We start from the raw sequence: 16,245 nt of genomic DNA, 5'->3' as shown, positions 1-16,245 counted from the left end.
ACTCTACCAGAAATATCAGGGTAAACAGCATTTCTGCTGAATAAGTAAAAATGAATGACAGCAATATTCTTTTTACTACTGGACTGTCTATGAAGTAGAAGTTCCTAGAGGAAAATCTGGGTTGTATTAAGGTTGATAAACCTTATCTTAAAACAACTCACCACAGTCTTTCTTGAGGAATTTCCATATGTGCTATTCACCTTAACTGTGATGGAGTTTCCAAAGTATTTTGCCACTAAATCTTCAAAAGAGGGTGCAGCATCAGTAGGGTCTATAAGCCATGCAGCAATTCTGGGATCTAGCCCTACAAAACCAGCAACTACAGAGAAAAAGATCATTTAATCATTCTAAGAAAAATGAATAGTTATACTTTTCCCTGCTTTAACAAGGTTCTCAAGGTTCAAATTAATAATTATGGTACTACCATCCCCTCAAATCACAGACCTAAGTGCCAAAGTGATGCTCCCTCACTCCTAAAGAATGCTGAAACTTTGATAAGAGTGGCCCCCACAAACCGGGTCCCACACAGCCAATCTCCATGGGGAATCCATCCCAAAGTAACTCTCTCAAAAATGTTGAAAGAGATGGAAGTCAGAATCCTAAGCCACACCCTTGTCTTCTCTTCCCTACTTTTCTCCCTGCTCTGGAGCCTCTCTCTGCCCCACACACCTCTCTTTTCAACCACACATGTCCCCGTGTCCACTCTTTCCAAGCCTCTCCTCCTCCACCCTCCTGCTGGGCTGCCTCCCAGGCCACCCCTAACCTGCATCGGGGTGTCAGGAAAAAAATCTCTCGAGTGAAGGAGGAGCGGTGGAGCCGCCTGAGCACACAGCGGCTGGTGGGCAGTGTACGCGAGGGTGAAGATACCAGACATTCTGTGCAGTCACCCTGAGGTGAGGAAACCCTGTGAGAAGCTCGTGTGCTGCACCGTGATGTGTGAAAAGAGTGGTGGTAGAAGGCTGCCCGTGAGCCTGGGAGGCCACATCACTCCTTAAGTGTTACTTTTCTCATCTGAAAACTGGGAGAAAAATCACTGTAAGTATCCATGGGACACATATGAAGGTGCTTTTCAAAAAATAAAAGTGATGGGGACTTCCCTGGTGGCACAGTGGATAAGACTCTGCGCTCCCAATGCAGGGGGCCCGGGTTCAATCCCTGGTCAGGGATCTAGATCCCACATGCATGCTGCAACTAAGAAGCCCATGAGCCACAGCTAAGGAGCTGGCAAGCTGCAACTAAGGAGCCCACCTGCCACAACTAAGACCTGGTGCAACCAAATTAAAAAAAAAAAAGAGCCCTATAAGAGTATGTCCTACTATTATTAAAAAAATAAAGTGATATTTGCTAAATACATTTTAGTACCAGAGTATTTTAGACATGGAGAGGAGTTATAAAAGGATGGGGAGGCTGATAAATTAAGATGTAAGTCTGAATCCTAAGTGACTGCTTTCTGAAGTTACTTTAACATTTTGAAGTGTGCTTTACAAAAAACAAGGACTCTGACTTTAAATAAAACTGTAATCTTAGATCACATCACACTAAATATATTTTCTGGCATCTTTAAATCATAGTAGTCTAAGAGATTTATATTTACTAAAGCAGCCAGTATCATCGCTTTTTTGTTTGATGCATGGGACGTTTCCTATGTTGGCAGATATGGAACTTGGGTTGACAGGAAGTCTGTAGGCACTCTGGCTACTTGCTGCCCAAGTCAGCCGTCATGACTTCATGTAAACATGTCTGCCAACACTGACTGAGCCAGATTATTTCATTCTATTTGCCTTTTCAAAGCTCTAATGTTCCAAAATTAAGGGTTCTTATCAACATTTTTTGACTTAAAATTTACTTTTTAAAAAACATCTTTATTGGAGTATAATTGCTTTACATTGTTGCGTTAGTCGCTGCTGTATAACAAAGTGAATCAGCTATACGTATAGATATATCCCCATATCCCCTCCCTCTTGCGTCTCCCTCCCACCTTCCCTATCCCACCCCTCTAGGTGGTCACAGAGCACCGAGCTGATCTCCCTGTGGTATGCGGCTGCTTCCCACCAGCTATTTTACATCTGGTAGTGTATATATGTCAATGCCACTCTCTCACTTTGTCCCAGCTTAACCTTCCCCCTCCCTGTATCCTCAAGTCCATTCTCTAATTCTGCATCTTTATTCCTGTCTGCCCCTTGGTTCTTCAGAACCTTTTTTTAAAAATTATTCCATATATGTGTTAGCATATGGTATTTGTTTTCTCTTTCTGACTTACTTCACTCTGTATGACAGACTCAAGGTCCAGCCACCTCACTACAAATAACTCAATTTCATTTCTTTTTATGGCTGAGTAATATTCCATTGTATATATGTGCCAATCTTCTTTATCCATTCATCTGTCGATGGACACTTAGGTTGCTTCCATGTCCTGGCTATTGTAAACAGTACTGCAGTGAACATTGTGGTACATATCTCTTTTTGAATTATGGTTTTCTCAGGGTATATGCCCAGTAGTGGGATTGCTGGGTCATATGGTAGTTCTGTTTTTAGTTTTTTAAGGAACCTCCATACTATTCTCCATAGTGGCTGTATCAATTTACATTCCCACCAACAGTGCAAGAGGGTTCCCTTTTCTCCACACCCTCTCCAGCACTTATTGTTTGGGGGCTTTTTTTTTTTTTTTTTTTTTGCGGTACGCGGGCTTCTCACTGTTGTGGCCTCTCCTGTTGCAGAGCACAAGCTCTGGACGCGCAGGCTCAGCGGCCATGGCTCACGGGCCCAGCCGCTCCGCGGCATGTGGGATCTTCCTGGACCGGGGCACGAACCCGCGTCCCCTGCATTGGCAGGCGGACTCTCAACCACTGCGCCACCAGGGAAGCCCTCCAGCACTTATTGTTTGTAGATTTTTTGCTAATGGCCATTCTGACTGGTGTGAGGTGATACCTCATTGTAGTTTTGATTTGCATTTCTCTAATGATTAGTGATGTTGAGCATCCTAACGCCTTTGTTAGCCATCTGTATGTCTTTTTGGAGAAATGTCTATTTAGGTTTTCCGCCCATTTTTGGACTGGGTTGTTTCTTTTTTTGCTATTGAGCTGCATGAGCTGCTTGTATATTTTGGAGATTAATCCTTTGTCAGTTGCTTCATTTGCAAATATCTTCTCCCATTCTGAGGGTTGTCTTTTGGTCTTGTTTATGGTTTCCTTTGCTGTGCAAAAGCTTTTAAGTTTCATTAGGTCCCATGTGTTTATTTTTGTTTTTATTTCCATTTCTCTAGGAGGTGGGTCAAAAAGGATCTTGCTGTGATTTATGTCATAGAGTGTTCTGCCTATGTTTTCCTCTAAGAGTTTTATAGTGTCTGGCTTTACATTTAGGTCTTTAATCCATTTTGAATTTATTTTTGTGTATGGTGTTAGGGAGTGTTCTAATTTCATTCTTTTACATGTAGCTGTCCTGTTTTCCCAGCACCACTTATTGAAGAGGCTTTCTTTTCCCCATTGTATATCCTTGTCTTCTTTATCAAAGATAAGGTGACCATATGTGCGTGGGTTTATCTCTGGGCTTTCTCTCCTGTTCCATTGATCTATATTTCTGTTTTTGTGCCAGTACCATACTCTCTTGATTACTGTAGCTTTGTAGTATAGTCTGAAGTCAGGGAGCCTGATTCTTCCAGCTCCATTTTTCTTTCTCAAGATTGCTTTGGCTATTTGGGGTCTTTTGTGTTTCCATACAAATTGTAAAATTTTTTGTTCTAATTCTGTGAAAAATGCCCTTGGTAGTTTGATAGGGATTGCATTGAATCTGTAGTTTGCTTTGGGTAGTCTAGTCATTTTCACAATGTTGATTCTTCCAATCCAAGAACATAGTATATCTCTCCATCTGTTTGTATCATCTTTGATTTCTTTCATCAGTGTCTTATAATTTTCTGCATACAGGTCTTTTGTCTCCCTAGGTAGGTTTGTTCCTAGGTATTTTATTCTTTTTGTTGCAGTGGTAAATGGGAGTATTTCCTTAATTTCTCTTTCAGATTTTTCATCATTAGTGTACAGGAATGCAAGATAAAATTTCTGTGCATTAATTTTGTATCCTGCTACTTTACCAAATTTATTGATTAGCTCTAGTAGTTTTCTGGTGGCATCTTTAGGATTCTTTATGTATAGTATCATGTCATCTGCAAACAGAGACAGTCTTACTTCTTCTTTTCCAATTTGTATTCCTTTTATTTCTTTTTCTTCTCTGATTGCCATGGCTTGGACTTCGAAAACTATGTTGAATAATAGTGGTGAGAATGGGTAACCTTGTCTTGTTCCTGATCTTAGTGGAAATGGTTTCAGTTTTTAACCACTGAGAACAATGTTGGCTGTGGGTTTGTCATATATGGCCTTTATTGTATTGAGGTAAGTTCCCTCTATGCTTACTTTCTGTAGAGTTTTTATCATCAACGGGTGTTGAATTTTGTCGAAAGCTTTTTCTGCATCTATTGAGATTATCATATGGTTTTTATCCTTCAATTTGTTAATATGGTGTATCACATGGATTGATTTGCATATATTGAAAAGTCCTTGCATTCCTGGGATAAACCCCATTTGATCATGGTGTATGATCCTTTTAATGTGCTGCTGGATGCTGTTTGCTAGGATTTTGCTCAGTGATATTGGCCAGTAGTTTTTTTTTTTTGTAATTCTGTTGATTTGAGTCTTCTCCCTTTTTTTCTTGATGAGTCTGCCTAATGGTTTATCAATTTTGTTTATCTTTGGAAAGAACCAGCTTTTAGTTTTATTGATCTTTGCTATCATTTCCTTCATTTCTTTTTCATTTACTTCTGATCTGATCTTTATGAATTCTTTCCTTCTGCTAACTTTGGGGCTTTTTTGTTCTTCTTTCTCTAATTGCTTTAGGTGTAAGGTTAGGTTGTTTATTTGAGATTTTTCTTGTTTCTTGCAGTAGGATTGTATTGTTCCCTCTTAGAACTGCTTTTGCTGCATCCCATAGGTTTTGGGCCGTTGTGTTTTCATTGTCATTTGTTTCTGGGTATTTTTTTATTTCCTCTCTGATTTCTTCAGTCATCTCTTGGTTATTTAGTAGCGTATTATTTAGCCTCCATGTGTTTGTATTTTTTACAGTTTTTTTTTCCTGTAATTGATATCTAGTCTCATAGCATTGGGGTCAGAAAGGATACTTGATATGATTTCAGTTTTCTTAAATTTACCAAGGCTTGATTTGTGACCCAAGATATGATCTATCCTGGAGAATGTTTCATGAGCACTTGAGAAGAAAGTGTATTGTTGTTTTTGGATGGAATGTCCTATAAATATCAATTAAGTCCATCTTATTTAAAGTATCATTTAAAGCTTGTGTTTATTTATTTTCATTTTGGTTTTTCTCTCCATTGGTGAAAGTGGGGTATTAAAGTCCCCTACTATTATTGTGTTACTGTCGATTTCCCCTTTTATGGCTGTTAGCATTTGCCTTATGTATGGAGGGCCCCTACGTTGGGTGCACAGATATTTACAATAGTTATATCTTCTTGGATTGATCCCTTGATCATTATGTAGTGCCTTTCTTTGTCTCTTGTAATAATCTTTATTTAAAAGTCTATTTTGTTTGATATGAGAATTGCTATTCCAGCTTTCTTTTGATTTCCATTTGCATGGAATATCTTTTTCCATCCCCTCACTTTCAGTCTGTCTGTGTCCCTAGGTCTGAAGTGGGTCTCTTGTAGACAGTATATATATGGGTCTAGTTTTTGTATCCATTCAGCCAGTCTGTGTGTTTTGGTTGGAGCATTTAATCCACTTACATTTAAAGTAATTATCGATATGTATGTTCCTATTACCATTTTCTTAATTGTTTTGGGTTTGTTATGGTAGGTCTTTTCCTTCTCTTGTGTTTCCTGCCTAGAGAAGTTCCTTTAGCATTTGTTGTAAAGCTGGTTTGGTGGTGCTGAATTCTCTTCGCTTTTGCTTGTCTGTAAAGGTTTTAATTTCTCCATCGAATCTGAATGAGATCCTTGCTGGGTAGAGTAATCTTGGTTGTAGGTTTTTCCCTTTCATCACTTTGAATATGTCCTGCCACTCCCTTCTGGCTTGCAGAGTTTCTGCTGAAAGATCAGCTGTTAACCTTATGGGGATTCCCTTGTATGTTATTTGTTGCTTTTCCCTTGCTGCTTTTAATATTTTTTCTTTGTATTTAATTTTTGATAGTTTGATTAGTATGTGTCTTAGCCTGTTTCTCTTTGGGTTTATCCTGTATGGGACTCTCTGCACTTCCTGGACTTGATTAACTATTTCCTTTCCCATGTTAAGGAAGTTTTTGACTATAATGTCTTCAAATATTTTCTCAGACCCTTTCTTTTTCTCTTCTTCTTCTGGGACCTCTATAATTCAAATGTTGGTGTGTTTAATGTTGTCCCAGAGGTCTCTGAGACTGTCCTCAATTCTTTTCATTCTTTTTTCTTTATTCTGCTCCCTGGCAGTTATTTCCACCATTTTATCTTCCAGCTCACTTATCCTTTCTTCTGCCTCAGTTATTCTGCTATTGATTCCTTCTAGAGAATTTTTAATTTCATTTATTGTGTTGTCCATCATTGTTGTTTGCTCTTTAGTTCTTCTAGGTCCTTGTTAAACATTTCTTGTATTTTCTCCATTCTATTTCCAAGATTTTGGATATCTTTACTATCATTACTTTGAATTCTTTTTTCAGATAGACTGCCTATTTCGTCTTCATTTGTTTGGTCTGATGGGTTTTTACCTTTCTCCTTCATCTGCTGCATATTTCTCTGTCTTCTCATTTTGCTTAACTTACTGTGTTTGGGGTTTTCTTTTCACAGGCTGCACATTCGTAGTTCCCGTTGTTTTTGGTGTCTGCCCCCACTGGGTAAGGTTGGTTCAGTGGGTTGTATAGGCTTCCTGGTGGAGGGGACTGGTGCCTGTGTTCTGGTGGATGAAGCTGGATCTTGTCTTTCTGGTGGGCAGGACCGTGTCCGGTGGTGTGTTTTGGGGTGTCCGTGAACTTAGTATGAGTTTAGGCAGCCTCTCTGCTAATGGGTGGGGCTGTGTTCCTGTCTTTCTAGTTGTTTGGCATAGGGTGTCCAGCATTGGAGCTTGCTGGTTGTTGAGTGGAGGTGGGTCTTAGCTTTGAGATGGAGATCTCTAGGAGAGCTCTCGCCAATTGATATTACCTGGAGCCAGGAGGTCTCTGGTGGTCCAATGTCCTAAACTCGGCTCTCCCACCTCAGCGGCTCAGGCCTGACACCCAGCTGGAGCACCAAGACCCTGTCAGCCACATTTCATCTTGATCCCCAAGAAAGCTGCTCACTGGATGCACCACCACAGTGGGGATCCAAGGGGCTCACTGGGAACAGGAAATGATGCTGCTGCTCAGCCCTGGGCACCTGAGGGATGACCTAGATGCTCCAGGGGCACTGTCCAGGGCAGGGCGAGAAGAACTCCCACTCAACATATATTTTTGAAAAATCCGTGAGGAAGTTCTGATAGCACTGGAGTGGTCTGGGGGCTGGTCTCTATAAACTCTTATAACTAATAAACTGAAGCCACCAGGACAAGCCTCACACTGGGGAGAATGGCAGTAACTGAAAAAGAAGTGCGAACAAAACAGATTTTAAATGAGCTAAGAAAAATTAAGAGAATGATAGAAGTTATGAAAAACAAAGAACTCAGAAATACTTAGAGATTAGGTGACTTAGTAAAAGAAAAGCTTAATGAAGAAATGAAAGAATTCAGGAAAGCAAAGTAAAACAAAACAAAACAAAATTTCTGAAATAAAAACTAAACTGGCAATACACAAAAGCAAATAAGTGCAATAGATAATGCCTTACGTTTTATTATTTTTTAAAAAAGTTTTTTAAAACTTTTTTTCTTTAAAAAATATTTATTTATTTATTTATGGCTGCTTTGGGTCTTCGTTGCTGCGTGTGGGCTTTCTCTAGCTGCAGCAAGTGGGGGCTACTCTTCATTGTGGTGTGCGGGCTTCTCATTGTGGTAGCTTTTCTTGTTGAGGAGCACAGGCTCTAGGCGCTCAGCCTTCAGTAGTTGTGGCACGCGGGCTCAGTAGTTGTGGCACACGGGCTTAGTTGCTCCATGGCATGTGGGATCTTCCTGGACCAGGGTTCGAATCCATGTCCCCTGCATTGGCAGGTGGATTATTAACCACTGTGCCCCCAGGGAAGTTCCTAAATTTATTTTCATTCTTTTAAATTTTTGGCCACACCGCGTGGCTTGTAGAATTTCAGTTCCCTGACCAGGGAATGAACTTGGGCCATGGCAGTGAAAGTGCCGAATCCTAACCACTAGAGCATCATGGAACTCCCTTAAGTTTTCTTAAAATGAAGATGGGAAAGAGGAAATTTTTTTAAATTAAAAAAATGAAGAGATTGAAAATGCATTCTAGATAAAGTGATAAATAGGAAAGATGGAGAAGATTCAACATACAAAGTCACAATAACAATTCAAACATCACAAAAAAGATAAACAACCAGACATTCTGTATTTCCTGACAGAAGGACACAACACCACTCAGAGTTAGGGTCAGGACTATGAAGCAGTCTTGCGCTCCCAAAATCTAGCCTGAATCTGATCAAGCCACTGAATCTCATTGCCAATTTACAAGAAATAGAAGAGAGAGAACATGCTAAATGCCAAGAAAGGGAAATCCTACAGGACAAAAGCCTGGTATGTTAAAAACGACGAAATAATTGCAAGAAAATACAACAGACGGAGAGAATACAGAGTAAAAGAAACACCCAACCCAAGTATAGGATAACACTAACCCTTGTTTGGATCCCAATTCAAACTGTGAACAACAAAAACAAACAAACAAAAATATTTAAAGACAACTGGGGAAGTACAAACACTGACTGGATAGCTAATAATATGAAAAGATTATGGCTAATTTTGTGGGGAGATGATGACGGCATCATCTGAAATGAAATCCTCATATTTTACTCATCTAATTGAAATATTTATAGGTCAATAATATGACGCTTGGGATTTGCTACAAGATAACCCAGGGGATGGAGATTTGGAAATGTGGGAAGTTATAGGGGAGAGAAGACTGGACATGGTTGATAGCTGTTGAAATTGGGTATTGTGTACTCTATTGTGTTTTCCCCACCACACACTTGCTGTTCTCTGCACACACCAGCCAGTGTCCAACAACTGAATTCAATTCTGACACAAACTACCTGGGGTTAGTGCTGACCCTGCAGGTCAAGGCTCAGCCCCACAAGATGGCCCCACTTCAGGCACCAGCCCCAAGTCCAGGGCCTCCTGTACTTCCGACCAAACAGCTATAACTAGGGGGTTCCCACAACCCCTCTTCAGGGTCCATCATTTGCTATAATGGCTCACAGAACTCGGGAAAGCACCTTATTTACAACACCCGTTTATCATAAAGGCTACAACACAGGAACTGCCAGGTGGAAGGGATGCGTAGGGCAAGGCATAGGGAGGGCGTGCAGAACCTCCACACCCTCTCCAGGTGCACAACGCTCCCAGCACCTTGACGAGCTCACCTAGGAACCCCACCATTTAGGGGATTTTATGGAGGTTTCGTTACATCAGTATGATTGATTAAGTCACTGGCCACTGGTGATTAACTTGCTCTCCAGCCCTGCTCCCCTTCCTGGAGGTCTCAGGTGGGACGGAGAGCACCACTCCTCTAATGGTGCCTCTTCTTCCTGTTGACCACGCCCACCCTAAAGCCATGGGGGCCTCGAGGCACCAGTCCTCCATCAGCATACAAAAGACACTCTTCACTCTGGAGACCATATGAGTTTTGGGAGCTGAGTGCTGGGAACCAGGGACAAAGACCAAATATACATTTCTTGTCGTATCACAGGCACTTTTGTATGTGTTGGAAATTTTGTACAATAAAAAGATTTTTTCCAGTATCTTGATATGAATATTTTCAAACATTCAACTTGAAAAGAATTGTACAGTCAACACTCATATATCTACTACCTAGAATCTACAATGAACATTCTTTCAATACTTGCTTTATTACATATCTGTCCATCTAATAAAAAAAGGTTTTAAAAATTCTTATTTACAATTTTAAATGAAAGATAAAAAACGTGTTTTATATTGTTTTGATGTTAATTACTCTGGACTTTAGTTTCTTAGAAAGTTTATATATAAGCTATTTGTGGTAACAACAAATCCCATCTGCCCATGCTGCATAATTTACTTCTTTCTTGTTTTAAATTACAAAAGTAACATATACTTGAAAAAATTCAAATAATCTAAACACAGGGAAAGTGCCTCTCACGCTCAGGGCCCGTGGCCACACAGGTAGTGCATCGCAGCTGTGCGACCTCCCTTCCACCCCCAACCCACGAGTTGTGCAACACGGCAGCCCTTGCCGTGCTCCCATTCCCAGGAGGAATCACTGTTGGAAAGTTAAGTTTAGGAGATTATAAAAACTAAAACATACCACACTTCCAACTGCCATCATCACCAAAAAACTGCATCACTGTTCTCAGAAAATCCTTGGCGTTAAAACAAATAACAGGACATTTACATTTCAGTGTTTGAAGCAGCACCTTCCTAGAAGATGAAAAGACATTCACTGATTGACACAGTAATTTGGAGGTTTTCACCTTGGGAAAGTATTATTACTACTCCACTAACAGCTGTCACTTATGCGGTTGTATGGGCAGACATTCTTCTTCTGCAAGCTTTCCACAGATTAACTCAAATTCTAAGAGGTGTGGAAGGAAAATCGAAACAGGGACGGTATTGCTCAGTCCTCAGAATGGAGCCAGGAGGCCTCTGAGGAAGTGGGACTCGTGTGTCTTAGCCTGGATGGAATCTGACCTTTCAACCTGGTGAGGGTATCCAGAACCTCTTCCAGAAACCCGGGACACCCTATCTACTTGTCAGACCCCTACCCTGAAACAATTCATGATTCCTTAAGGACAAATGTTTTCTGACTTGTATCAGAGTCAATCCCCAATTCTTGCCAGGCAACTTTTGACAATCTTGTGGCTTTTTGTTTTTAGAGGTCCCTGACTCTTTCTCTTCCCCAGAACACTCTTTTGGGGTTTCCTGAATCTTTGTCTCCTGAACTGCAATTCTTAAGACCCCAAATAAACTTCTTATATGCAGTCTCCTACGTTTTTTGTAGGTGTTACTTATTATCTGCAATTTACAGATGATGAAGCCAAGACACAAAGAGGCTAGTAATGAACTGAAGTTCACACAACTGTTCAGAGCCAATCCCTGGGTGCAGTACAACCACCTACAGACTCAGCCTCCAGCTCCTGAGCAGAGCTGACGCACCCTGGACTCCTCCCAGCTGGCCCCAGCCTGTGCTCCCAGCACACCCCCAGTCTACCCTCTGCCCACACTGGATTCTCCTTCCTCCATCACCAGACTGTGCACGTCCTCTCACACTCCAGGGCCACAGGCACATGCTGTATTCCTGCCTAAAATTTCCCTCCCACAATTTCTACAAACTGCGCAGGTGCCTGATTCCCTGGGCAGGGAGTTGCCTGGTTCCCGGTTCCTTTAGTACTCCTGGCCACACACATGCTACAGCAGGGACCACATCTGCGATACTGTAATTTATCTTGGCCCATTAAATCATGAGCTCCTTGAATATGGGATTCATAATACTTGACATTTATCAAACACTTACCATGTGTGAATACCACACTAAACACTTCACGAGGATTGTTGTGTTGAAACCTCATCATAATCCCATTAGGCAGGCACTAGATCCATTTTACAGATAAGGAAACTGAGGCTTGGAGGGATGAAACAATTTTCCCAGCCTTACACAACTGAGAAGTGGCAAAGCTGAGGTGTGAGACCCGATCTTGCTGCTGCCAGGGCCCAAGGTATTAATCCCCCTTTATGGTAACTGCTTATTAATACATCAATGAGGGTCTTCAACCTGGGGTCCGATTAGCTCTGCTTGCTCCACAGGCTGACATTTTCAGGCTTTTTGCATTTTTTTGTGTGCTTTCACTTTGGTTTTCCTTGAAGAGGGCCGCTGCTGACAGCACAGCTTCAGGTCTTGCCTCTGCTGGACCCGGAGAGGTGTGTAGGAGTGGGGACAGCTTATGAGGGAGTTAAGCTGGGACTACTGGAGCATCCTCCCACTTTGATGCTCTTGTAGCTGGAAACCCAGAAGTTCTCAATAAGGACATCTAACAACTATGGTCTCTCCCACTAAGAGACAAGCCCTAGCTGATTTCTAGCTTAATAAGAAAGGACATGCGACACAAAGAATACCTTGTAAGACAAAGTGGCTAAAACACAGTCTATTTTCTAAGTCAGTTACAGAAGTCAATTATGCCACATCTGCTAAACAAAAGGCACAGGAAGGATCGGAGCTGAAGTGACCATCAGATGTCCAAGTGGAGGATGTCGAGTAGAATACATAAATCCAGAATTCAGAAAGGGCTGTCCAAATATTAGGGCCCTATTCTCACAGAGGTCTTCCATAGAAAGCCTGCCCGATTGTTCTTTCAAAAGAAAATTATGGAAAAAAAAGGTTACGGGTTCTTGGGAGCAGAGTGCTCTACTGTCAAACATCACCCCATGTACACACTATGGTGTACATGCCTGACATCATGCTTTGATTGCCAAGGCATCCACTTCAAAGACATCCATCCTGAATAGACATGTTGCCAGCTATGCAACACAGCTGCTGGCAAAACCACCAGAGAAGGAACCAGATGAAGCTCCCTCTTCCAGAAAGCCCTGGGTAACCCAGATAACTGTGTGATGACACAGCTTCTCAACCTTCCTGTGCTCTAATTCCTGCTCTTATGCTTTAAATTAGTCAGTAAAGAGTGAATCTGTGAAAACCTAGACACCCCACCTTCAAACCCGAATAAAGGCAGAGGCCCAGGTCCATGCACTCTCTCTCTCTCTCTCTCTCTCTCTCTCTCTCTCTCTCTCTTTCTACCCATAACCTCTCTGTGTACTCTCCAGAACTTGTGAGTGATAAATCTTGTTCCTCAAATTCCCTAATAGTTTTTGCTGAAGCGTGTCCTATGATCATAAGAACCACAAGGGCTGATCCAGCTACAGAGTTGGCCCCTATGGAGGAAATGTCTGTGGGGGCTTGGTGTGAGGAATATAGGCGGAACCAGTGCCTCAGGCACTCCCAGCCTAGAGAGCATCACTATCTGTAGGCTGGAACCAACACAACAACTACCTAAAACCCACCCAGAGCCCAGCGAGAATGTATTAGGCAGGAAGGGCCAGGACCAGTCCCCCACCTTCTCACCCCGAACCTCCTTGAACGCCTCTTCAGGGCAGTGGCTTCAAGGAGCTCCTTCCAGGCACCTAACTGACTTGAGTTCAGAGGGTTGGGCAAACAGGAAGTGGATGCCCCCACCCAAAGCAGAAGTGAGTCAGGCTGACAAATGTGAGCAAACAAACAGTGATGAGAGGCACAGGCTCCAACCCACGACAAGATTTTTCAGGATTGAGAAGGGGCAGCAGAAGCATCCCTGCCTGTTCTGAAACTCGAAGATTCTAGGAAGGCAAATACAAGTGAGACAATTCTTGTCTATTCTCACAGAATGAAGCTTTGAAATTAGTAATATCTTGGTGGTATTGAGGACTATTTACTCTTTGAAGGCAGTGTTAACTTAATTTTCTAAGGCCGTGAGTGAGAGAACAAGTGTAATGAGGAAATCAGCCAGGGCTCCAGCAGCGACAGTAGGTTTTCACGCCTTAAGATGATGCTTTTCTCACCAACCTCTCAAGGCGATGTTGACTCAAATCCCGGAGCAGGTTCCCATGGACAGACCCTCCATTCCAGAAGCTCTTTGAGGGAGAGAGGGTGTTTGTAGCGGTTTCTGTCATTTAGATCCATTTTATTTTCATGTGCTCATACAAAACTTCTGAAAGTTTAAATAACTAAAACCGAAGCTTGGGAAAATCTAAATTAGGATAAAGCAGGTGAATAAGTAGGATTTAAGGTAATTAATGAAGATTTCTTACCTGGCAAATTGATGATGTGCCTCTTGTTCTTGGCCCCAAATAGAAGAGGGCTCAGTTTTTATGTAGATACACTGATCACTGGGCATGAAGCCTTTCTCCACAACACTGTCAGAGGCTGGGGCAGCCAGGGGACCACTGCCTTTCTCTGCATGGCTCCTTGGTAACATCACAATGCCTTCAACAGAGGAAACCAGAGCCTGTGAATACACAATAAAATAAAGTTCTAAATCAAACATAAACAATGCATTTATTCAAGAAAGATCTGTCATGTTTTTTAATTAAGCAGAAAGAAAAGGCCTAAAATTAAAATTTGAAAATGGATACCTCTTTTAATGACAATCAAGGTCAAAAGCCAAACCCATGATCCCACTCTCTAAATCTGGTCTCCTCCCTATTCAACATCATAATGGAAGTCTTAGCCAATGCAATACAGCAGGAAAAAGAAATAAAAGGCATATAAATTAGAAAGGAAGAACTATATTGTCCCTATATACAGATAACATAAATGTTTGTGTAGAAAACCCAAAGTAATCTATAAAACAAAACAAAACAAAACACCTCCTGGAACTAATATGTGAGTTTAGCAAAGTTGCAGGATACAAGATCAAAAGGCAAAAATCAATTATATTTCCATACACTAACAATGAACATGTACAAATAAACTTTTTTTTTTTTTTTTACAAATTTAATCAGTTATACATATACATATGTTCCCATATCCCCTCCCTTTTGCGTCTCCCTCCCACCCTCCCTATCCCACCCCTCCAGGCGGTCACAAAGAACCGAGCTGATCTCCCTGTGCTATGCGGCTGCTTCCCACTAGCTATCTACCTTACATTTGGTAGTGTATATATGTCCATGCCGCTCTTTCACTTTGTCACAGCTTACCCTTCCCCCTCCCCATATCCTCAAGTCCATGCTCTAGTAGGTCTGTGTCTTTATTCCTGTCTTACCCCTATGTTCTTGATGACATTTTTTTCTTAAATTCCATATATATGTGTCAGCATACAGTATTTGTCTTTCTCTTTCTGACTTACTTCACTCTGTATGACAGACTCTAGGTCCATCCACCTCATTACAAATAGCTCAATTTCATTTCTTTTTATGGCTGAGTAATATTCCATTGTATATATGTGCCACATCTTCTTTATCCATTCATCCGATGATGGACACTTAGGTTGTTTCCATCTCCGGGCTATTGTAAATAGGGCTGCTATGAACATTTTGGTACATGTCTCTTTTTGAATTATGGTTTTCTCAGGGTATATGCCCAGTAGTGGGATTGCTGGGTCATATGGTAGTTCTATTTGTAGTTTTTTAAGGAACCTCCATACTGTTCTCCATAGTGGCTGTACCAATTCACATTCCCACCAGCAGTGCAAGAGTGTTCCCTTTTTTCCACACCCTCTCCAGCATTTATTGTTTCTAGATTTTTTGATGATGGCCATTCTGACTGGTGTGAGATGATATCTCATTGTAGTTTTGATTTGCATTTCTCTAATGAGTAAAGATGTTGAGCATCCTTTCATGTGTTTGTTGGCTATCTGTATATCTTCTGTGGAGAAATGTCTATTTAGGTCTTCTGCCCATTTTTGGATTGGGTTGTTTGTTTTTTTGCTATTGAGCTGCATGAGCTGCTTATAAATTTTGGAGATTAATCCTTTGTCAGTTGCTTCATTTGCAAATATTTTCTCCCATTCTGAGGGTTGTCTTTTGGTCTTGTTTATGGTTTCCTTTGCTGTGCAAAAGCTTTGAAGTTTCATTAGGTCCCATGTGTTTATTTTTGTCTTTATTTCCATTTCTCTAGGAGATGGGTCAAAAAGGATCTTGCTGTGATTTATGTCATAGAGTGTTCTGCCTATGTTTTCCTCTAGGAGTTTGATAGTGTCTGGCCTTACATTTAGGTCTTTAATCCATTTTGAGCTAATTTTTGTGTATGGTGTTAGGGAGTGATCTAATCTCATACTTTTACATGTCCCTGTCCAGTTTTCCCAGCACCACTTATTGAAGAGACTGTCCTTTCTCCACTGTACATTCCTGCCTCCTTTATCAAAGATAAGGTGACCATATGTCCGTGGGTTTATCTCTGGGCTTTCTATCCTGTTCCATTGATCTATCTTTCTGTTTTTGTGCCAGTACCATACTGTCTTGATTACTGTAGCTTTGTAGTATAGTCTGAAGTCAGGGAGCCTGATTCCTCCAGCTCCATTTTTCGTTCTCAAGATTGCTTTGGCTATTCGGGGTCTTTTGTGTTTCCATACAAATTGTGAAATTTTTT

At 41.3% G+C, this 16,245-nt stretch overlaps 1 protein-coding gene across 1 annotated transcript in view; it reads right to left on the bottom strand.

Annotated features, from left to right (window-relative positions):
• The window catches only part of POLN (DNA polymerase nu), a 192,851-nt gene that overhangs the window by 136,062 nt on the left and 40,544 nt on the right, over window positions 1–16,245 (bottom strand). Inside the window, exons 6-8 of the mRNA XM_060106912.1 lie at window positions 13,968–14,164; window positions 10,438–10,550; window positions 162–319 (exon numbers count right to left, since the gene is read on the bottom strand). Of these exons, the coding sequence (XP_059962895.1) occupies window positions 162–319; window positions 10,438–10,550; window positions 13,968–14,164 (468 nt within the window). The remainder of the gene's footprint in view (window positions 1–161; window positions 320–10,437; window positions 10,551–13,967; window positions 14,165–16,245) is intronic.

Source organism: Mesoplodon densirostris, chromosome 1, assembly GCF_025265405.1.
Source record: "Mesoplodon densirostris isolate mMesDen1 chromosome 1, mMesDen1 primary haplotype, whole genome shotgun sequence".
NCBI lineage: Eukaryota > Metazoa > Chordata > Mammalia > Artiodactyla > Ziphiidae > Mesoplodon > Mesoplodon densirostris.
The sequence above is the reverse complement of the archived record's forward strand: the minus strand, read 5'-3'. Positions and strand labels throughout refer to the sequence as shown.